Raw genomic sequence first — 24,630 nt, forward strand, 5'->3', positions numbered from 1 at the left:
AGGAGCAGAATTCTAAGCAAGATTTTGTACCCACCTTATGTCATACTGTCCTCTTCTTGCTGCAAGGTGACACTTGTTACCACAGTTTGCAGCAGAGAAAAGGCACAACTGAAACGACAAACAGTTGAAAAAACAGCACCTTTTCTGCTTTCAATTGAAACCCATCTTCACTTTTCTTTTTCTAAATCATAAAAATAAATGGTGACAAATTGTTTATTTGGAATAAAAAACATCATGATTTATGATTTATGGTGAACAGGACCTTCTTGCAATATTGGCAACATTGCCTCATAGAGAAAATGGAGAGAAATGCAACTTAGCTTCTGCAGTTATGCAGCTCTCATCGACAATAAATGGTTAAAAACAACGTCTCGGCCCTTTAAAGTCCTACTGTGTCCTATTTGGAGTGTGTATTAATGATAAAAACAAGCACTGATAAATTCTCAATTTATTTAGCAATAATGAAATAATTAACTTCCTCCATTCTTCCACTTGCACACCTCGTAATGGTTCAAATAATTTGGACTATCATGAAGAAAAGCAGATATGCCCCCTAAATCCGTGACTAATAAAACGAGCAGCAATGAGGTTTTCCTAATCGAAAGCACACCCTCATTTCTCCTCCTGTTCTGCTTCTGATAATGGTAAAGCAGCACGATGTGACGTGATGCAGTGTGAGAAATGTTCAATTACGTCCACATGTAAAGATGTTCAGAGTGGGGAGCAGAGATGCTGCATTAAATGAGTTTTTTCTCCCCCCCCCCCTCTGTTGTATAATTGACGCTGCTCAGATGTACATTGTGCTGAAGTACCTGCATGTCAAAAGTAATTGCAGTTTTCTCGAGGTGCAGTAATAACTCTCACAGGACTGTCAATTAAAATGGAAATGCCTGTTCGCCGTCCGGCCACGACTGTGTTCGTTTCCCGCTGTGCGATTCTCCGGAGCGCTCTGTAACGTTATGGGAAACATGCAGTCGATGAACGCTCTCGTTGCAGGGCTTGTGTTAGATAAGAAAACAAATCCAGACAATGCTTGCAGACTTTTATCTGTTAAAAGCTCATACACTGATTACAGTTGGTCAAACAAACAGATTCACATCAACCTCAGCCACCAGTGTTTGTTCTGATGAGGACGTTAACGGATTTCAGGGTTGTCAGTATCAAAAAATCAAAAATGTAGAGGTTCAACAATTGAAATACAAAAGCGCTTTGCGAGGGTTTAATGGCAGCATGGCTAAGACTATAGTAAACAGAGGAAGAAAGCTCTGAGCTGATTTGTTTGTGCTTGTATGTGTTCAGTAAGATTCAGCTCTGCCATTGAGGCATTTATAAAATAAAGAAGGCCGAGCTGAATGGTGAATGTTCCCAAGGATCTGCCATTGTGAGAGATTCAATGACGGGTTTGAATTGTCACGTACAGTGAGTTTATCCTGAATGTCGCATTACTGAATCAGACCTTTCTTAACCACATAGCGAAGATCTAAACTCATGAATATGCGCCAAAGAAAGAGCCATGCTTATGAGAACATGAGACATAAGATTTGGGTTGAAAGCAGTTTGTCAGCAGGTAGGAGAGGAGAGTTCAGTGTAAGACTTGTTTCATCTCGAAAAACATGAAATATCACGAATGCACTCTTCTTTTTTGAAGTGTTGTCAAAGAGTAAATATATGAAACCGACCCCCTCTCACCCTTTCAGTGATTTTAAGAAAGATCAAAACACCGTCTCACAGAGAATTGTTGGTACTTCAGCTTATTGTGGAGAGTTCAAGGTTTGACTCTGCTATATTAAGGAAGCCTGTTTTTCCAGTCAAACATCATTTCATCAAAAATATTTGAAAGGTTCCAATTTAGTTGTAAGGACACCAGCATGTCCACGTTCATATTCTTCTGCCTGTAAAACAAACATAACAGATCATACTGGAAGAAAGCCGTAGTAGCAAGGCCAGCCTCCCCTTTATGAATGCAACTTTTATTCAAACATGTATTTAATGTCTGAAAAGAAACAGCCGCTCCTCCTGTTTAAAAGTAAGAGATGCTTTTTTTTACTGAAATTTTAACTTGCTTTAAGACATCAATAGACACTGTCAAATGGATGAAAACGTTTTTAGACATTTTGACTAACCCTGTTCATAAATGTATGGTATTCAAATTAAACCATATATTAAAAACAGCCTTCTTACTCCCAGCACGTCTAGAATGGCAGCTTCGACAGTGGCCCCTTCACTTTAAAATATGGAGCTGTAGGTACCCTTATAGTGTCATTTCTGGATACTGTACTCTAGCGTGTTATTTAGATGTGCCATTCAAGTCCAGTGATGTTATGAAGGGTGCCAAAGTCTGCTTAAGGTGGACGTTGGTGGCGATGGATGCAGGTGTGGAGCAGCGATTTTAAAAGTGGGGGGGTTCTGAGGGTAGGACACGAGCAGGGTCGACTCAGGCTATTTTGGTGCCCCACACCTCAAATGGTAAAAAACTCTCTATTATATGCTGCCTGTCTTTCAGTGAAAAATGCTGTGGGATTAGATGAGTAGGTCAAGCTAATAAAAAAACAAGAACGTACAATAGGCCTACACGTTCATCTAAACACAAATCAACAATAACTAAGAAGAGAGCCTCTTACAGAGACCGACTTCTTACCATCCCCACTATTAACAGATCGATTTCGAGTTTTTAAACCTGGACCTGAGCGAAAGGTTGGGAGTGAAGGTGTCAATCTGGCAGTAGGCTAATATTTAACATCGTACCCGGGGCTACATTCAAAACGTAGAGGCTAAAGCCAGCGCCCCCTAGAACATGGCGTCCTATGCGCCTCTAACCTTATGCATTGAGTTGGACCTGCCCTTACCCCTATTTTGTCAGCCAACAATAAGTGACAAAGTGTGGGGGGGATGGAATTATGTTTCATCGAAAGTATGGTTGCATGACCCTCAACAGCCACGGGTGTGATGCGCCTGAATGCATCGGTCAAACAAAGGCACAACTTTCATCAAGGAGAACGGGGTTCGATCTCTGTGTGAAACCAAATTGACTTCTTTTAAGATGTTGACTAAGTAACTTAAGATACGTAAGTCAAGTAGTGTAATGTGACCCAACCTATGATCTTTTTCTTGAACTTAAACCCAGTTGTTTGTGCTTAAACCTACCCAAATGTGAAAGTCCTTCAACAACCTTTATTTTGAAAGTCTAACTGGAAGTACAAGAGGCTAGAGGAGTACCTAGATCGTCATATTTGTAAGGCAATGGGCCACTGATCAGGTTGCCGTACTTGCCGAGTTGGGAGTAAGAACATTTTGAATGAAGAAAATGTATCAATGAGTTCATTATTTTTAACAGCATGGGCAAAAGTTGGAATTTCCTGCTACCTTTACGTGTAAGATAAAGTACTTTGTGAATACTGGTTTAAAACCAGCTTAGACCATGTTGTGTGTGAAAAGGCCAAAGGTCAAGCAAAGCATATATCAGTGAAAACCCAGACTGCTGTTATCCAGCATGCATGTTTGGACATGGTGCTTTTAAGGACTCCACCAAAACAAGTGTTATTTAGAAAAAATCTTTACCAGAATTGCAACCATTTTTTTACTTTTAGTCACCAGAAACATTTGGCTGTAACTTCATACAGAGATTCAAAAGCGTCCAATTCATAGGATACAACATAGAGACATTTATTTCTTGTTTCAACACCCAAACCACGTGGCTCTCCCTCCCATCAGCCCCAGAAAGCAGCATTGTTCATTAATAACCAAAAATGGAAAAACTGAAGAAACTAAAAAAATATCCGATTAGCTCCTGTGGTAACCCTTAGCCCTCCTTCCTCCCTTTGTCCTTCTGTCCATTCATCCGAACCAACCAACGGAAAAATAATGCACAAGTGAGCGTGTGTGTGCATATGTGTGTGAAAAATATCATTTGTAACAAAAACAAAAATAATCTAGATTAATTTGCAACACTGGCCAAAGGGGAGTCCACATGTGGACTGTCTTTAACAACCAGCCCTCCCAAATTTGACCAACTGTAGAAGAAGTCGTTTCCTGTTTTGTCTTCTTCTCCCTCTCTTTCCTCGCAGCACTTCAGCACACAAACACACACGCACACACACAGAGCCGGAGTGTTTTTGTTTAGTGTCGTAAATCCCCAATCCAGAGGGGTGTGCTGTAATTCTTGGCCGCGTCGACAGTTCTTCAAAAGGCAAGAGGGGAGAAACTCGAGTGGAGGCTCCTTCCTTCCTTTCTTCCTCGTCGGCCATTTTGGATTCCGTGCAGGCTCACAGAGTCAAACTCCCGACTCGTGGACGTGCAGCGGGACGTTAATGAAGTTCTTTTGTTAAGAATTGAGCAAGAACTAAAAAAAATGTGAGTTAATACAAAACAGGGAGAGAAAAAAAGAAAAGAAAAATAGTTACATCATTCCTGTGTTCTTCAACTTTGTACTTGGTCACTTTTTGAATTCCATATATTTATATCCATATATATTTATATATATATTTATATATACTTTTTACAATTAAAAACACCATGGATTTGACAGACTATTTGGTTTCTTTTTGCCTAAGTAGAAGTGTTCGTCTTGTTTTGTAAATAAATGCATGTAAATACTTTTTTTCTTTTCCCATACTGTCAGTCGGTGTAAAGGCGGCCACTCCAGGAGAGTCTGCATGTTTGTATCCACACAGGATGCATAATATCAGCACTTTTTCAGAATTTCCATGGTATTACTTTTTTTTTTTTAAATCGGCACTTCCATTTCTGTCTCACAGATGCAGAACACCAGAGTGTGTCAATCATTGTCAAACGGAAAGTGAACGTCCTCAATGGCGTCCTCTCATTGGCTGATTTGGCCCAGGTCTCTGTGTGATAGGCTGGGGCTGAGTAACTGGGTCTGCGTGGGTCCATTACAGATCAGTGCCCCAGTACTTCCTCCACTAAGGTTCAGGAAGCAAACAGTTTCTCTGGCCTCCACCTGCGTGGCCGTCGAGCCGCCGCTGCTGATTCCGCCCTCCTCCTGCTTCCTGTGAGCCAACGCCAATGCCCTGAGCTGCTCCTGCGCCTCCTCTAGCAGCAGAGCTACCTCATCATGCTGCTGGCCAATGGCGGACGAGCAGGAAGAAGAAAACAACGTGGCTTGTGCCGCCTTCTCTCTCTTGGCGTCCTTGCAGGTCATGGATCCATGGGTGACTGACATCGTTGTAGAGGCTGTGCTGGTTTGCATACAAGACACCTCGTTATCATTGTGACACTGGACCGATGGGATGATGGGGATAGAGCAGGAGCGATACGGAGGAGGCGGGGAGTGGGGTTGACGGCGTCCATGCCTGCGCAGGCTACGCGTTGTTGGATTCGTATCGTTGTGCTCGGAAGGAATGCACAAGTCTGAACGCACCTCCATGCGGCTGATCCAGGGCGATGGCGAAGTTCTCTCCAAGGACACAGGAGTTTGCATAAGTAGGAAGGCATCGCGCCGGGGGTCGCCACATTGGATCTCTCCCTGCATTTGGCACCTTGAGTCAGAGATGGAGACAAAGGAGAAAAATGGAGCAAATGTTATTCAACTTGAGAAAAACTTCCTTCACCTAAACGAAAGAAGTCACCGTGTCTTAGAGTGTGGATTCAGCTGGATCTCTTCTCTAACTCCCACACTGAAACCCTGGCAGAATACACAGAGGGCCGGCTCTCTGCCCTTTGCCTTCTCACAGGCTAACAGGATGCTGAGAGGGAGGGAGTCTGCATGCACACACAGAACAACCTCCAAAAACATCTCCTCCTTTATATAAGAGAAGAGGTAACGGAGAGTTCACGTTTTTTTATTATTGATTTAATGACTTGAAGAATGTTGAAAATGAGAAGTGTTGCCTTAAAGTTCGGTCAAGGACACTTGAGATAATCACTTGCAGTAATTTCTATCGATTCTTTCCTTTTTAGTACTTCCACTTTTAGGTCAAGACCATTTGCTTTGTTTGAGAATCCTTTTTGAGTCACTCTTGCTCAGACATTGTATAACCACACTGATTCAACTTCCAATGGTTGGATCTTTTCTGTATATTCTTCAAGTTGTGTATCTCTGCTCTCAGTCAAGCCATGCATCAAGATCTTTAGCATTATACACTTTCTTACTTGGCTTCTAGTGTAACTTGAAGTCTTAAGTCTTGTTTTTTAGCCGTCCTGTTTCTTGTTCACTATTAATGACTTCAACAAGATGACATAAGAAACCAGGTTACAAGGAGAAAGTTTGTAGATCTTTGTATGGAGCTGGACAGTAATCAGATCTGTCACCTAACCCAGGCCATAAGTAAAACCCATAGTGTGAAATGTTAAGCTACATGAACTGACATATTCAGACTATAAGGGGCTACAATTCTTTGCTTTAGTGCCACTTTAACTTCTTTGGATTTAATTATTCTGAATGCAAAGATGTACCGCTGAGAGTAATCATGTTCTCCTGCACCCCGCTGCACTGCTCCCACAGCGGTACATTTCTGAAGTCAGCGTTAAACACATATTTTAAAAACCTCATTAGAAACCTTGTTACATATGGATGCAACCCCTATAAATTAAAATCCACTGATTGATTCTGCAAAAATCCTGTCCAATGCAAATGTTTTTTAAAAATAATTGCTATTTCTTTAAATACTGCCAAACATGGTATGGTTAGGGTTAGAGAAAGACCCTCTGTCTTTCTTATGCTGGGCTAAGGTCAAAAGCAAGACTACTAGGAAGTCAGCAGAGGCTATGTCCTTTGTGAAGCCAGCCAGAATAAGACGTGATTGAGACACCATGGATGGGAAAAAAGAAGCTGACTAGTCATTCAACAAAGACTATCTCGTTAGCGCTTTTGTGGGCAATGTGTTACAAGGACTGTCCTTGTGAGGCCGATGACAAAGTGTTTGAAAGCAGGTGTGAGCTGTGGATGTAGGTGAGGACAGCGGAGGAGCATCCCCGCCTACTCCCCGAACAAGGTATCGACAGAGAGTCGCGTCAGTGGAGGTCAAATATGCTCCATTATCCGCCATTGCGATGTCGCTCTCTACGGCTGTGAAAGTACCGTCACTCAGTCAGTCAGTCAGTCAGTCAGTCACATACAGACCCATGTGCAGGACTGACCCCGGCGGTCAGCCAAGAACAATGGAAGTTTTCTAGATGCAGTTTGATGGGGTATATGATATCCCACACTATATCTTATTTAGGACAAAATACAATAATTATCTGGGCATTTATCAGTCTTTGGCCAGACAAGTGGCTGACTTATGCAAGGATATATCCTCTGCCAACTTCTCAGGAGTCTTGAATGTGACCTGTGCCCTGCGTTATACTGGACCTCGCCGCCTTTACATTCCCCCCTCGCTATATTCCTGGTTTGGCACTAAATGTGGGCACTGGATGTATATTGTGATGTTCAGAACTGCCTACAATAAATCCCAGGCTTCTGGAATGATGTATATATATATATGGCTAGCACATCTGGTTTCACAGGGAGATATTTAGCTCAAGATACTGTGTTGCTCCCATATTCTTATCCCTCATCCACCAGTTTCTTGATCACATGAAGTTTTAAACTGGTTGATACGTTAAAGGACAGTTACCTGCGTACTTCAGCTCATCTCAATCCATTTAATGTCTTGTTCTTGTCTCCTAGACTTGGTTCTTTTTAGGTAGCAACTGCGTTTAGGGTTCGGATTCTGGAGCTGCTCTGTCATCCCTGACATTTGAACCAGAGGTGGTGTCTCTTCTGTAAAGCTAACCCAATAAACCTGGATGTCCCAGACGCGTGTTGCTAATTCTGAGCAAGACTCCCAGCCTACAGTAACTATAGCCTCTATTGCCTCTACTATAAGCTTTTAAGGTCTGGTGGTGTGTCTATCTAGTTGAGCAACCTTACACCAAGTCGCCATTCTGTATCTGGGTTTTGACCTGACTTCACAGAGCCCAGACATTATCTCTTACTCCTTTCCAAGACTGACCATGCCCTTCAGTGTTATCAGTGTCTAAATCCAGTGGCATTCTGGAGCGGAGCCTCATCTGTGTTATAATCCTCTGCGAAGGCTAGCTCTTTCCACCATGTCAAAATGCAACACTGACTCCCACTCTCTTGTAATAACTCATCACACACTCTTACGCTCTCCATCAAGGCTTGCAAAAATAGTAGTGGGAGGAGAAGGTGCTCTTTCAGACTCAAAGGAAATCACTTCGTCCTTTTTTTATCGCCGCAGTATTTTTCCGAGACATGAAAACCCTCGCCAAAAAAACCACAGTGGAGATTTAGTGGGCCCCGCAGAGAGGATCCCGCAGGCGATAAGAGAGGATGATGCGAGGGTGCTAATTCCCAAGATAACATTCACAGACAAATCTCTCTTTTGATGTGGTGAAACACAATCAGATTGCAAAAATCTATGAAGCAGAGTTCAAATATAGACCCTGGAGCGACGGGGGGGGGGGAGCAGCTAGAGGGGTATTACGGAGAGATTGTGCGCAAGCGAGGTAAGATAAGTGACTGGGCTTTTATCTTTTATGGGAGCTCATTACATGTACAAGTGTTAACAGTCATTTTCATTAATCCATTCCCTACAGATAATTTTTTAATATATCTCATATGTTTGATAAATTGTCTATGTAATGGGATGCAATGACCTTGTAACGCCTGCAGAGAAGCAACATATGAGCATACCTGTAGCTGTATACGCCTACACAAAGACATATACAGAAGCTGCCTGTGGAATTGAAGACTGTGCATACAACTGAAGGCATTGTTTGCAATATATCCTTAAGACAAACTTGGGAGAAAGAGGGAGAAACTTGCAACAGTGGACGGAAATACCAAAAAATGCAAGCAGCGTCTCAGTCAGCCATTTTGGAGACAGCTTTATCTTAAAATAGTAGTAACAACACAGGACATTCTGTCTCCCTGTCAGCCATTTTGTTGAGATAACACTAGGCTTCACTAACAGGCATGGAATAGAACGGGCAACCTTTCTTTACAGCATTTTCTAACTGTCACATGCTATCTGCACACTCCTCTATCTCATCCTTTGACTCCCCTGCTGCTGCTTTTTTTTATTTTGCTGTATGTTTGTACGCTTTCTGTCGGTGTCAGAAGAGATTCATACTGGTTGTCTCTCTGTTTCTGCCTCTCTGTCTCCGCATCTCTCCCTCATTCGCTCTGCAGTCATGGTCAAATGTCACCATAGCAACCAAGACTACGATACTATGGGAAGGGGAATCTGTCGTCTGTCTGTCCATCTGCTGTTATGTGAAATCGTACATTACAGAAGAGAGGATGAGGGAACGGGTGACTGAGTGAGTGGTAAAATATGGAACTGATTGAATCACTGAATGTGTGTGAGTGAGCAAGTGAGCATGACCTCCTGCCTTTCAGCCCAATCTGCTCATGTGTACCTCCCAAACTATGACTGAATTTCATGCAGCATCTGAGCAAAAGTGTGGGTTAATGAGTTTTCATTAATAGCTTTCATACCATGCCGGATGCTCTTGGAGAAAGGGCAAAAACATAAAAAGGACAAAGCACAACAGTTTTTAGGCTGGTAGTGACCAGAAGACATTTGGTCTCCAACAGGAGATACTTGGTGTGACCATCTGACACAAGATCTGACAAGGGGATGATATGGGCTGACCACAGGTCACTTCAGCAAGCAGGAGTGTCCTTCGGGCGATAAGAAGACACTTGAGTCATTGAGATGGGCGCTTTCGTTGATGAAAGGACATCAGAAGAATATTGGTCCATTTACATTTGACTCAACAAGAGGATTCTTGGGGAATATATATTCAGGCCGACCAGAGATCACCTGGACTGTGCAGAGGATACTTAGTCTGACCACCTTGACAGGCTTTAGGGGACTTGGAACAACCAGACAATGCTTAAGCTGACCAGTAGGCACTTAGCACAACCAGAGAACACTTCAGTGGCACTGTTTGATCATAGAAAGCAAGAAGATCTTTTTGTCAACCAAAATTCAATTGGGCATACAAGATGCTTGGGCTCGCCAGGGGACACTGAGCAGACAACCCTTAGGCTGACCAGAAAACAGTTGTGGGAATTAAGGGCAACAAGACGGGCAGGTTGGTTGATCACAGGGCACCAGATGATGATTAGGTCAAGAAGAAAACAGCAGTACCATCCGAAAGGCCACTTGGATCAACCAGAGGGCACTTGGGCTGACCAGAAAACAGTAGGGTAAAAATAATGATACCTGGGAAGACTTTATGGAAACAACCTGGAACAAGAAGATGATGCTTGAGCTGACCAGTATGCAATTAGAGCAACCAGAGAACACTTGAGGGGCATTGTGGTTGAAAACAGGAAACCAGAAGATCTTTTGGCCTGGCAAAACGCATTTTGCCCTACAAGATGCTTGGGCTCGCCAGGGAACATTGTGCCAAACAGAAGGCACTTGGACTAAGCAAAGGACCCTATGGCCAACCAGAAAACAGTAAGTACACCTGAACAGACCTAAGTAGGCCGGGGACAACCATAGAACCCTTGAGGTGACCAGTGGGAATTAAGGGCAACCAGAGAACACAAGAAGGGGGGTTTGGTTCATCACAGGACACCAGAAGATGATTGGGTCAACAAGAAAACATTTGGAGCAACTGAAAGGCCACTCGGACCAACCAGAGGGCACTTGGGCTGATGAGAAAACAGTGGGGTACAACAGGAACACCTGGGCAGACCTAAGGGAGACAACGTGACACTTGAGCTCACCAGATGGCACTTAGGACAACTAGAGAACACGTGAGACAACTAGAAGGGTACTTTAGTTGATAACAGGACACCATAAGCTGACTGTGTCAACAACAAAACTTTTGGCCCTACCAAAATACCAAGTAAACCAACCAGAGGGCACTTGGGCTGACCAGAAAATACTTGGGTACGCTAAGGAAACCTTGGTAGACCTTGAACAACCAGTGGGCATTTAAGCTGACCAGAGGGCAATTGGGCTCACCAACACGACACTTGAGTTGCGTACTCCTGCTAAAGAAAGGTACGCTTAAACAGCACGTGTTTCTCAAATAGTGACATTTTGGCAAAATTGAGCATATACAATTGTTCTCAAACACCACTGTACACTCCTGTGAAATTACTATTTATCTGCATGTTTGCTAACAGTTTATGGGAGTGTGTTTTGTCCAGCCATGTCTATCTTCTCTTCTGCTTTCTATTAATATGCATGTAGGTCAGGTGGAGCTTTATCCTGAGCCGGGACTGCTGGGAAATGATTGCCCCAAGAGAGGCATACCAGTCCAGGTGGGTAAAGCACCAACTTATGACCAACCAAAAATGGGTCAAAGCACAGTGCCTTTCACACTTAGTACAATTCTTGCTAATTATTTGCACTGATCATTTGCATATCCCCTGACTGCTATGAAGTGAAACCCTACTGTGATATATTTGAATGCCAGGATTTTATTGTTATTTTACCTGCTAAGCCACCACATTAAAAAAAAGCTGAGGATCTGAATTTAGTCAGGCATGACAAGACGTCAGAGAGGGGAAAAAAAGAGTTTAAAGAATCTGGATGTGCGGCCTGTATCGTGTCCTTAAAAGCACAAGAGCCGGGCAAAGCATTTTCTTTGAACTCATGCCACTTTACTGCAGACCACAACATAATGTGACCTTGTTTTTATCTTTGCTCAGCAGATTGGAAAAACAAAGGGATGGGGGGAGTAAAGGAGATTAAAAAAAGAAATGCTTTTTTTTAAAAAGAAAAAAAGAAAATCCCAGAATTGGCTTTGAAATATCCACCCTTGAAATAAAACCCAATGCTTTGTCCATGGCAGGCCTGTACTTTTCAGTTAGTGGCTTTCATTGAAATGTGTCAGCATATGGAGGAAACAGCAAAGAAGCAAAGCAGAGACAGAAAGAGAGAAGGTGAGGATAAAACCGTGAAATAAACTCTATGGTTAAGCTGCAATTACACTTACAACAGCACAGTTCTGCATAGTAAGAGCTAGATACACAGTAAGTTCTGCTTTTTAAATTATATCTATTAAATCTTTTTGATTATATTGATTTAATCAACGCCTACAGTACAGTATTCTCACCCTCTCTGTGCCTCAGCCTCCTTCTCAGATGCGTCTACTTCCTGAAGATGTTGGTAGGCGGGGCCTGAATACTTGGATCCTCCAATTGGATTTAGCCGTCCCCTGGGGATGGGCGGGGTCCTTCGTGGAGCTGTCCATTGGGCTGCCCGGGTTCTCTGATCTGAGATGTGAGACAAGGAACCGCTTCTAAGAAAAAAAGAAAAAATCAAGTGTGATTGTTTACCAAGGTATATGAAAGAATGTAACAGTATGAATATGTAACAATTGGCTGCTGTAGACCGCTTATCAACACAGGATCATGTTGGGCCAGTACCAGATTAGAGGTTTGAAGGTAGGCATGTGCAGTATTTTACTGTTCTGACTTGAGGAATAACTTGCAGGTTCTTCAGCAACCGCTATGGTGCTTATTATGTTTGGCATAGTATTAGCCTCTGTGCTTGCAGTTTGTTTCCCTGTAGGAGCCTTCCCCTTTGTACCCTTTGCATTTCCATCAATTACTCTGAGTATCGTATTGATATGATGCTTATATTTGGATAAGTGATAACATTTTATGTGGATGGCGAGGGCAGTGCTTTCTGTGATGTGCACTATTCTTTAAATTTGGTACTGAATAGTCAGTGACTGGTACCAATTTAGTACTGGTTCTTCCATCCTTTGTGATTATGTTCTGATTTTCCAATGGATGTTGGACAGGATCCATGAAAAGGCAAAATGAAAGTGGAAAATGGTTCCTCTTGTCAAAATGCAGGTATAGTTCCTGAGTCTCCAAAAAGGATACTTGAAGGTCCATGTAGAACAGTTTAAAGGTTACATCACGTCGCTTGTATTACAGTATTTGGAAAGCCTGGTGTTCATGTGCATGTCCTCTTTGCTTACTGTACATAAAATCTCTCTAAAAAGACTTTGGAGGCAGAAAATGTGAACATACGTTTTGACTTAGTTTACCGAAGTAGCAGAAATCCCCTATGAGCCCTCATTCATATTTAACTCTGCATGTGAGGTACAGATTTGCCTCTTAAACTGGGCTTCTTAGCTTCATTTTAAAAGGTATTTAAATACGATACTCCAGAAAAAACACAGAATTAGACTTGGCCAGAATTTCTCTGGCTATTCTGGAGTGTGGAATCCCCACACACTCTGCTGTCCTGACAAAAGAGTCCAAGTCTCTGCCTAAGCTAAGGCGATTGCAACCAAATAAATCCTGATCGCCCACTCAGAATGTCATTTGCGGTAAAACCTACAGACTGCCAGCCGAGTGTCCTTGTGTTCAACTCAGCCCTTCTCTTCAAAGAGGGAGCAGGAAATAAAAAGAAAAGTATTGCAAGAGTTTTGCCGTAAGAGAAGGAGATTTGTGGTTTACAGGTTGTCTGATTGAATTTCTAGATTGTCTGGGAAAATCTTTTCTCAACTAGCGCCTGGATCCCCTTGAAAAAAAAGTGATTAACCCCCAGCTGCTCCGGTGGAGTTGCTTAGCGTTTAGAGGTAGAAAGCTACGGGTGCACTGAGCCTTTAGGTATGAGTGCCTGTAACTGAACAGCGATGAAAGAGAGCAAAGTCAAAAAAGGAGGTATATATACATCTTATCCATCTCCCCCTGCAGCAGTGAGAGTTTGAAAGGGATTTGTTTTTGTTAAATTAGGGTGTCTTTTTCTCACACATATAAAAACGTGGGGCAGAGGTTAGTATTTTAGTCTTTGAATATATTCCTGAAAAAATCCTATAAACCTGATCTGCAGCTCCTTTCTCTCTGAATGCGCTTGTTTGTGTGTTTTGTAAAAGAGAATTCAGCCTTGGAAAAAAAATGTAAATTCCTACTTTGTCAGAAGTCGGCAACTGAAGTGTGTGTTGGAGTGTGATGCTGCCGATGAACACGCCAAAGCACAACCAGCTCTGAGCAGTGTGAGAAACAGCTCGCTGGGACTTTCATGTTGGCTCTTGCTCATAAATCCTTGCACATTTTATCTCTGTCACATCTCCTCTGTATTCATGACTGTTATAGATATGCTTATTAACATGTTTATAACTCTTGATTATAATTACTATCATTCTTCCATAAATCAGCAATTAGCTCTGGACGCACTATAATGTGGATAATTCAATTTCTCCCTTCACTGCGTCCTCGCTGATTATAGGAAAGGACACTGAAGTTGCCTGTTGTTGGCGTAATTTGCATCTTTGCTCTTTCCTGCAGTGCAAAGAGAGCCAGCTGCATCTCCACTGTAACAATACTCTTGGATGCGTGCCTGAGTACAAGTAAACATCATACCTGTGATGTTTCGCCGTGCCTCGGGAGCTGTTGGACGGCGTGGTGGAGATGTTGCAGTGTGCGAAGCCGGACTCGCAAACATTCCCCGGGCGAGACTGGGAGGAGCGTTTGCAGTACTGAGGAAACAAAGAACAACAAAAACTTAGAAGTGTTGTTTCACTTAACATGTGATTTGGAGTCTTTAAAATAGCCCACAGACATGTATTTTTTTAAATCAGAAACAAACTTATCTTTCTTCTAAAGCTAACACTATATTGAGATTTCTTTCCGGTTATCCTCCTCCAGCTCTTTCTCACACACTCTTTGAGTCTTTGAGCTGACAGTCTGAGTCAAGTTTCATTTATTCCTACCTCCTGCCACCTCCCTCGACGTTACCTTTTCAGGGACTGAGGTAAAAAGAGCTGGTTGGAGAACAGAAGGAGGCTGTTGACAGTTTGATGAAATAAAAAGCATTGAGACTTCTGCTTGTGTCACAAATCATCTCGTAAGAATGAAGGGTGGCAATCTCACTGATGTCCAGACGTGTTAACTATAGCTGAATAAATGACAGCTGGGCAAGAAGATGTGAAGGCCCACCTGGTAAGATTTCTGCGCTTGCGGATGTATTAATTATATTGAAGGTAATAGCCAATAGTCCTCCATACTTTAAAGGGGAATTCTGTTTGAAATCCTGTTTTTTTTTCCTTAAAGCTCCTGTGAGGAACTTTCAGTTTGTGTTGATTCTGGCGCCCCCTGTGGGCAAAGCCGTACCTCTGATCTCTTTGCTGATTTTGCCCTGTACATGCTTCAGTGGTGGTTTTTAACACAAAAAAACACATCCTGTTTTCTTTAAGTCATATGTATCACTCACATTACATTTTTGCTTTGGAAACTGTAAACTAGGGGAGCGTACAGGTAATCACTTGGTCTGACACCTACCCCCCGCCAGCAGCTTCTTCAATACTATGGAGAAGGACCCCTACAGAGACAGCCCTGCTTGTTAAGGATAACAGAGTCAGTATGTCAGTGGCAAAAACAAGCACTTTTAGCGAACATACTTTGTTAGGGCGCAATTGCCCCAAAGGAGCAGGTTGCAGCCAATGCGGCCATATAATAATTCTATCAAAATAAAGTTTGATAACCCAATCAATTGCTTTGTTCAAGAACTAAAGAAAGTAAATATTTTAGAGCCTTAAATTATTCAAAGTTTTCTTAAATTGTCTTTGTGGTGACCTCATTTATTCCAATGTACATACACATACACATCATTTGCATATCAACCCAGCTCTCTGTTTCAACCACTTCTAAGTCCCACATACATCAAATAAGGCAGAAATACCATGCAATTAATCTTTAATGAGATCTTTGGACGCCTGGATGCAACACAGCTGGGAAGTTGATGAGTAAATCAATGTAATTAAGCTCTCAGTGCTTCTTTGTGCAGCGGGACATCAAGGAATAGTATTGGGATTAAATGGAGAATTGAAACATGTGCAGAGATGAAGAATTTAACGCTACAATTTTACTTGTAATATTGAGTTTTGTTGGGTTATATTGTAATTTGCTCACGCTATTCTGTCACTATGATCATTTCTGACCAGATAAGAGTACTTCCTTATAGTATACTGTATAATATAATAATTCTGCACTTCTCTTCATTGATTTCAGACCCTTTAGAATATCTCTTTTCCTCCCGGTATAATCATGACAGAAGATCTAAATCAGCACTATCAGTGTACTGTGTAAGTCCCAGGTTCTCCCTTTTAACTCTCTTCGTGTACGTCCTCGTCTCTGGAGAGGCTAATATGCAATGAAACAAAACAGTCCTTTGTTCTGCACTTCACAATACAGTAGACGAGGCAGCCTCACTCACTCACACAGCAGCGAAGATCTGCAGAAGAACACGGGACAACACATTAAAGAGTTTCGGGCTTTAAACTTTGAAAGCTTTAAAGATGTAAGGAGGCGGGTGCTGGTGTGATTTCTTATCTGTCTGTAGTTAGCATCTATCACACAGCAACAGTTTCCTCTCCTCAGCATTGTCTCCGCATCGTCTAGACTTTTGTAACACAAGGTAAGACGGGCCTTTTTTTGTGCAATTCCTCCAAAGAACTTTTTGTTCATGTCTTTTTCTTTATTCAAAGTTCTGGGTTTGATGTCTGACTAACAAGGTTGTCACTGACGCAATCCATTCTGAGGACCCACTGCAGGACACCAGCCTCATTAGAGTCACACATGCTGCCACAGTTATGTGACCATTCAGACGTTTGAAGGCTGATTTGTTCTTATAAAAGCACGACATACTTTCTTTTAGAACTTGAATTTATAATGTGCGTAGATGACCATCGTCACTGAAGCAGGAGTATAGATGATTTAAAAGCAGGTTCATTATGAACTCGTGAAACACTGGAAATCTTTGACATGTTGACAATCTTGACACTTTAATGTCTGAGTTGCACTTTTACCCACATGAAGTCTTCATTAAATGTTCTCAATGTCCTTAGTACTCTGTTTTAACTATGGAAGGGACTTTATGAGTCTACGTCTGAACGGTGCTCTATAAATAAACTTGCCTTGCCATCAGACACAGGAGCTTAATCTGCAGTGTGCCTCGTGTTCCATTGCTGCTTTAACGAGTTCATGTCTTACCTGCAAAGTTGATTTCAAACTTTACTCTTCATCAGTGTGACTTTAATTCATTTTTAGGTTTTTTTTCTGCCTCAAGCCGACCGACCGACCGACCGACCCTAACCCTAACCCATCTCTAATATGCTTGTAACCATCTAGGACTCTGAGAACATCTGGGGCTGGCCTACTGGTCCTCCCAAGAGTTAGAAGAAAACACTGTGAAGCAGCATTTTGTTCTCATGCAGCACAGACCTGGAATAATCCCCCAATGATGTTAGACACGCTCCAACTCTGACCACCTTTAAGTCAAGGCTAAAAACTTTTTTCACACGGCCTACTTTACTCTCTGAATTATTTTTTTTAACTATGCACCCGTTGTCTGCACTTCTGCTATTTTAATTAATTTTAATGAATTATTTTAATAGATTTTATATTTTAATTTATTACTTTGTTAAATATAATTGATATTTCATTACTTTAATTGATATTACATTTTAATCTATTTCCTATTTGACAATTTTTAAAATAAAAGGGAAGATCAAACAGGCAGCAGGAGGAGTCTGGGACCCAAAAAGTATCCATTGTTCTGAGCGGACAGATATATTTTGTTTTCTGTATTTTAAAGCTCCTGTGAGGAACTTTCAGTTTGTGTTGATTTTGGTACCTCTTATTCTTATCCCTTTGTTGGTTTTGTCCTGTATAAGCTTAAGTGGTGGTTTTTAACAAAAAATCTCATCCTGCTTTCTTTAAGAGTCACATGTGTCACTCACTTACTTACTCACTCACCAAATTTTGGCCCTGGAAAATGTACACAAAGGCAGCATGCAGTTAATCACTTCGTCTGACACCTACCCCCCCGCCAGCAGATTCAGGCATTAAAATAACAATTTTTTACTACTACTACTACTTTTGTAGGTCAAAAAGAGTAATCAGAATTAATTTCAGTCTGTTTCATAACCAGCAAAAGAATCCTCACAGTAGCTTTAACCTATCTAGGCCTTAATGATTATCAGGCTCCACTGGCTGTAACTGGTCCTTGTGGGCAACTGTGTCTGATCAAAGTGGGTCATATAGACTATAGAGTAATTTCAGTCTGTTTCATAACCGGTGAAAAAACTCCTCACAGGAGCTTTAATGTGTTATTTTAGTTTTGAACTGTGTTAAGCACTTTGAACTGCTCTATGTATGAATGGTGCTTTATAAATAAGCTTGCCTTGCCTAACATGCATTATGGTAAATGCAGTTTTCAGGGTTTTTGTTCTCAGCTTCGTTGATTTTTAATTCTGTCTCTTGTGAGTCCTCTATTGTTTTGGCATTGGTGACACTGTATTTAAAAAATAACAATAAAATGAAATCATGCAAATACAGTTTATTTGAGGGAATGAACAGTCTAATCAAACTCCACCTTACTGCATCTCAGTCTGCGTTCAAACAGCTGAAGTTTCTCTCATCTCTGCTGATTCTGCCGTTCTAACACCTGCACGCCTGAGCTGCTAATTGATACAGAAGCTTTCAGTGAACTCTTGTTTTTTTTCTCAGCTTTAATAAAACATAAAGTGAAGTTTTCAGAAAAGGGACATTATGTAATCAAACAGGGAAAGATCTGTTAATTTTTGCATGTGCTGTTAATTAACCTTTATAGAAGTGGATGGCAGAAAAACTCCCCTCCTTAATTGAGAGAATATCAAAGTTCACTGACTTAACAATGCTTTTCTCTCATAGTTGCAGACAGATACAAAGTCTTGTGTTTAACTGATGTATCTGTTATAGACTATTAAAGTGTGGGAAAAACCTCTTAGAGCTGTCGCTGTGCGGTCCAGCGTCCATTTTGCTTCAGTTAGAAAATAGAATTAGGCTTTAGAAAGACTGCTCGAGGACAAATAAGGAAACAGTGTGCATGTGTCACACATAGAGCAATACTGCCTGTTTATAGAGGTCATCAATACAGATGTAATGTTTTCTCACGCAGCTGCAGGCAAAGAAACTGTGCTCTCCAGCTCCATAACCGCACACAGATACAACAGGCAAAAGTAATCATTGCTTTGACGGGGGACTTCACGCCGAGTCTGGACATTCGTGGCGCAAAGGGAGCATGTAATGGCGAGTATTAATGGATATGTGTGTGTATGTGTGTGCTGTAATGGATGCTTTAATCTCTCAGATAGGGACTGGCTTAGACCATATGCCTCTGGCGCTGAGGTTTTTTAACACTGACAGACTATCCGGAGGGAAGCAGGAGATGATTTTTATGATTTGTGCAGAGATACTGACATCAATAACAGCTTTAAGGCATTATAAACACACACACACAAACAGCCACACACACATACACTGTCGTCTCAGACCTAAGCCTGGTAGAGCAGGCTCAGGATCCTCTTGTTCATGATAAAGACAGAGCTGTTTCAATTACGCGAAATGATGGACAGACTCTGTGGACAACCTGTGGAATACATGACAGGGTGGTAAAAGTGATTGATGCAGAAGGCCGGCTCAGTCAGAGCTGCTCTTTAGCTTTCGGCTTAATCAAATACTTCAAACAAAGGCCCCTGCGGTGCTAATCAGAGGTGCTCATTTCAAACAACTGCTGGATACCGCAGCTGTCTTTATCATGACCTGTCTGATTATTTGCAAAACAAATGTCCCTATTAAAGTTATATTTAAGAAGATTGTGTGTAATTGTGGCGAAGACATGCAAAAGAGACGCCCCAAAGATGGAGTGCAAAGTGTGAGTGCACGCTCCTCACCACTGACCTCACATGTTTTGGTAATTGATTGCCCGCAGACAGAAATCAATGTAATTCTGGGTGCGAAGGTGAGAAATAAACAAATACAGTTAATTTGCATGTTAGTTCCTGAAAGGCTCTTGAAGAAATTAAATAAATACAAAATTTAAAAGAAACTTTTATACACTAAAGGTCACCCTTTTTCCCAACAATACACTCTGTAGAGTCAGGAAACAATATTTAGTAAGTCATGGGTCACAGCTATTTGAGGAATGAGCAAAATAAGAGCCAAAGGACTACTTTTAAATGATCTCATAGTTTGTTTCAGTATTATTATATCATTATTATTATTATATAATACCATAGTAAAATATTCTTTTTCTTGGCAGAAGAGATTATAATTATTACACCTACACGACGATCAGAAGCATCATTAATATTTGAAAACTTCCATCTTAGACTGAGCGAACCATGTTAAACAAAGTTCAAGTTAAATTAATTCCAGTTGAATTGCTGCAATCAAAAGATACTGCACCTCTATGGGACTAAGAAACTTCCTGCATATCTTAACTTTGGAATATGTGCCAGCTAACTGCATTTATGTCGCTAACCTTCAGGGTTAGCTAACCTTTGAGGGAAAGAAGGGCTTGAAAGTCTGAGACTCTCTAAAAACATGGTATTTCACCCGGGGGCGGCGCCTTACGTCCCAAAGTGTTGTGTGTCTGATGCACCTTCTTGTCAGCAGTTTTCTGATAAGCTATAAAAACCGTGATCTAAAAAGTTGTTTATTGACCTAATCTTTGCCTTAACTCCAAGATTAAACCTACAGAAGACCTCACGCCCAATTGTAACTTCAAACAGAGATATTTTTTTTTAACATTGATTTACGAGGATACACTTAGATTCTAGCTCATGCTGGCACGACTACAACCGTGCAAGACTTCCTGCAGATTTTAAAATGACTTGACTGTTGACAAATTCTCAAATTGACCATCATAACATTATCCTGGAAAATATGAACCACTAAATAGTGCTAAAATATAATTAACATTTAGATGGACTAAATTATGCCCAACAACTAAAGTCTACTCAGATGGGGTTCTGTATGCTTGCACCAGCCCAAATGAGCTTACAGGGCAGTAGGCTTCCATGTACATACATGAGTTGTGATTCACTTTAAATTTGTTGACGTTAGGAAACCCGTTATGTTGGCTTGCTAACAGTTAGCACTGAGACGGCTGACAGTAACGAAGCTCGCCTGCAAACGCCCATCGGGGTGAAAATACTTTGTTTTTAGGGAGTCCTTTGAAAGTCTAGTCTTTGCTTTACCCTCCTTTGACAGAGTATAAACTGCCCCCCAAAAAGCCACATGCTGTTTTAAACACTTATAAAACAGAGGTAAAAAAATTAAATAGGTCTATTAAACAGACGGTGTGAACTACCTGTAAGCTAATGAGCTAGGATGCTGACACTTAACAAGCTAGCTCGGAGTGCTTTTGTGACAATGCTTGGGACTACATGTCTTGTTTAAGTGCATGTCCTCAGCTGGCTAGCTTGGCAGCCTTTTGCTCACAAGTTCAACAACTTAGCCCTCAAGCTGTGTCTACATCACATATGCATGGATGAACTTGGCTGTGCCACTTTGCGGTTGACCGGGGCGCAATGCTAATGCTAATTAACCTGAACTGTGGATGAACTGCCTCTCTTATAGTGTGGTAATTTTGCTAACAATGGCTTATCAAACAGACGGAGAAGTGCGTTTTTTCTCAGAAATACAGTGTGATGTGGTGAAAGTTTGAAGTAGTTATGTTATAAGAAGATGAGTCAGAAGTCTGTCACTGTGCTGAAGTGGAAGTCGAGCTTTCTTGCTGTCGAGCAGCAGCGCTCACCACAGAGCTATTTTTTTGTGATGCTAACAGGGCTGCAGAGTCACACAGTACCACAGTCACTAACCAGCTAGACATTTACTGTGTACTTCTCTACTGTCTGTAAAGTGTGTGAATAAAGTTTTCAACCCGGAGCTACAAATGCAGTGAAGGCCGACAGTGAATCAATTAAAGGCCATAGGTCAAAGTGCAGAACTCCTGTGGGTTAGATTGTATTTCCTGAGTTAATGGAGGAATGCATGGACATTTAACTCAATGTGTCTGACTTGACCCACTCTAGCCAACCAAATTTGCACTCATAATGAGGTCTAAAAAACCCTGAGAGAAGCATATAACCTAACCTCAGAAGGTATGAAAGAAGCATCTGAAAGCTGAAGTGAACTGATAAAGGGCACTGACCCATTTAAAGTTTGAATGAAGTTCCTCGCTGACTGAAGAAAAGGAGGGAGTTTAAAGAGCAGCAGGTTTGAACATCCCTTTCATTGAGTGCCAAATAAAGAAAGTAGAAAAAAAGAATATGAAAAATATGAAAGATATTAAAGTAAAAAGTAACAGCACATTATAAAATGTGCAGATTTGGAGCAGTTCAAGTTAAAAGTCTGTGCGAGTAGAAGTTGAGTGCGAACAAGTGAACGTTAATTCAACTTAAAGAAGAACATGTGATGTTCGGATGCTGTAAGTACATAAAGTAGACCATTCACTTATCATAGGTTTTCTTTGATGTGTTGATATCAGGTTATTTAATAGAAATAATCGATTTGTATGTACAGTGTTTGCACAATCTGCTACTTAAACAAGCATGAGATTTCCTATTTATTCTCTATTAGTTATTTCTGCATTCAGTTTGACACTAATATATATGATGATGTTCTTTTAATTGCTGCAAAACCTGCAGAAAAAAACCTCAGTGATTTGTCTGAACTATAACTGGTAGTACTCCAGACTAAATACTTTTTTCTGCACACATTCAGAACAGTGTAATTTCCATTTATCTCTAATCAGTGCATCCCCTTTGATCAGAGCATTTCCAACAGCATGGCTTAGATGATCCAAATTCATGTCGAAGGTTGGGTTGCTGCCATTCGCTTGATCTTCATGTTAGTTTTGGGAGATGATTTGTTTGTCCTCGGCAGAACATACAGATTGATGGTAATATGAGGAGGCAGACCTCACACGCTGGTTTTACACACTCAAGAGTATACAGAGTTACAGATTATTTCCAATTCTAGGTTAACTCAAACGAGGTCTTTGAACCCTTGGTGGAGTGAATCTCGATATCCTCAAGCAGGAAAGTCGTTATTAACCCAGGACTGAAGTTGAAGGAGCCTGCCTCATACAGACACATAGCTGTATTTCTTGGACCTGTTAAATCAAATAAGACATTAACATCACCTTGCTGCCCACACAGCCTGACACATTAGTCTGTCTCAGTAAAATAACTTATATCTTATAATCTTGAACTTGATGTTGGGACATGGGGTGACTAATATATGTGATGTTATACATGTAACTTACATGACGTCAACATATATTCCTGGTTTCACATGGAGCTCGTACTCCAGTCTCCTGTGTGAAACCACCTTACTAGAAACGTAAAGAGGGCCACTACACATGGGTCTGTATGTGACTGACTGAGTAACTCACTGACTGACTGACTGACGGTACTTTCAGATCCGTAGAGAGAGAGAGAGTTGCAACATCGCAATGGCGGATCATGGAGCATATTGGACCTCCACTGACGCGACTCTATGTCTATACGGCTCTGGATACTTTGTTTGGGGAGTAGGCTGGGCTGCTCCTCCGCTGCTCGTCCGCTGTCCTCACCTACATCAGCATCTCGCACCTGCTTTCAAACACGTTATCATTGGCCTCATAAGGACAGTCCTTGTAATGCATTGCCCACAAGAGCACACATTAGCCTGATGCGGTCAACCACATACTAGGTTTTGACCTAGTCTTGTTTAACCTGGATAAATCACCTCTAGTCTAAAATAAATTATTTGACATTTGAGACAATATTTTATTCGCCTTCTTGTTGGGAGTAAAATCAGACGATCAATACTAACCCCCTGTCTGTAAACTACATGAGGCTATCAACAGTTGGCTTAGCATAGCGTCATTTGCCAAAATGTTGAACTGTTGCTCTCAGATAGGTAAGGCTGAAGCACCAAAACTACTTAAACTGTAAAATTTGGTGTGTAAAATGCGCAACACTACAAATGTTTTCATCTACAAAGTGGGCTGCGTCCTATATACCAGTGCGGTACAGTATTTTACCCAGACAATGGCGCTATAATCTAGCTTCGTCACAGACATGTACCATCATGATCGCCAGTGCAGCTGCCACCCTCACAACAATAGCACACTATCAAAAGTCAAAAAGGTATTAATATTAATCCTTAGCGTATATATAACTGAATAGCAAAAAACTTCTCTAAAAAGGTTAATAAATCACCACAATGTGATTCACTAAATGTTGTCATTTACAGATAAACCTATTTGCAGTTCCTGTCACCTCCATGCTTGCTTTGTTTACATTTAGTTTTTTTTTTAACTTTATTGAATACTTCTTCAATATACAAACATTTGTTTACATTAAGTGAGGGGCTCCACAATCACATTTGTATACGTCACCCAGTTGGCCATGAACTCTGGGTAACCAGCAAAACAAAATCTGCATGCGAATTCACGGAAAGTCTGCAATTTGGCGTTGAAAAGTCCGTGTCAGAGCCCTAACGCACTTGGTGATTTAACAGTAGGACAGCACTAAGCCTTTAACGAGCCTCAAAGTCCCTGAGTTTGTGAGTGTGGAGATCGGAATTTAGCCAATGAGCTCAACTACCGCACAGATAGCTAGCAGGACTGCAAACCCGACATGGTGAAAACAAATGGTAGGCTATAAGTTGTGTGAGTTTTGACTGTGTTTCAAATTAAAATAAATTGAAATAGTGTTGAAGTAACTTACACACATTCTTATTAATAAATATAGAAACCCTTTTTCCCTTCTGGGATACTGCGTCTTATATTCCAGACTTTACGGTGGATAAAGTCATTATAAGATAAGAGATACGTGGTTGTAGGAATCTGTAGTCTGTAGTTA

The 24,630-nt window shown here is 41.3% G+C and overlaps 1 protein-coding gene across 1 annotated transcript in view; it reads right to left on the reverse strand.

Moving 5' to 3' along the window:
• Positions 1 to 3,543: 3,543 nt before the first annotated feature.
• The window catches only part of LOC138588213 (pro-neuregulin-3, membrane-bound isoform), a 405,775-nt gene continuing 384,688 nt past the window's right edge, over positions 3,544 to 24,630 (reverse strand). Inside the window, exons 7-9 of the mRNA XM_069658163.1 lie at positions 14,315 to 14,430; positions 12,049 to 12,234; positions 3,544 to 5,495 (exon numbers count right to left, since the gene is read on the reverse strand). Of these exons, the coding sequence (XP_069514264.1) occupies positions 4,820 to 5,495; positions 12,049 to 12,234; positions 14,315 to 14,430 (978 nt within the window). The 3' untranslated portion in view covers positions 3,544 to 4,819. The remainder of the gene's footprint in view (positions 5,496 to 12,048; positions 12,235 to 14,314; positions 14,431 to 24,630) is intronic.

The sequence above is a fragment of the Semicossyphus pulcher genome, unplaced genomic scaffold (genome assembly GCF_022749685.1).
Source record: "Semicossyphus pulcher isolate SPU_LCO1_2020_fin unplaced genomic scaffold, fSemPul1.0.p SCAF_12, whole genome shotgun sequence".
Classification (NCBI taxonomy): Eukaryota; Metazoa; Chordata; class Actinopteri; order Labriformes; family Labridae; genus Semicossyphus; species Semicossyphus pulcher.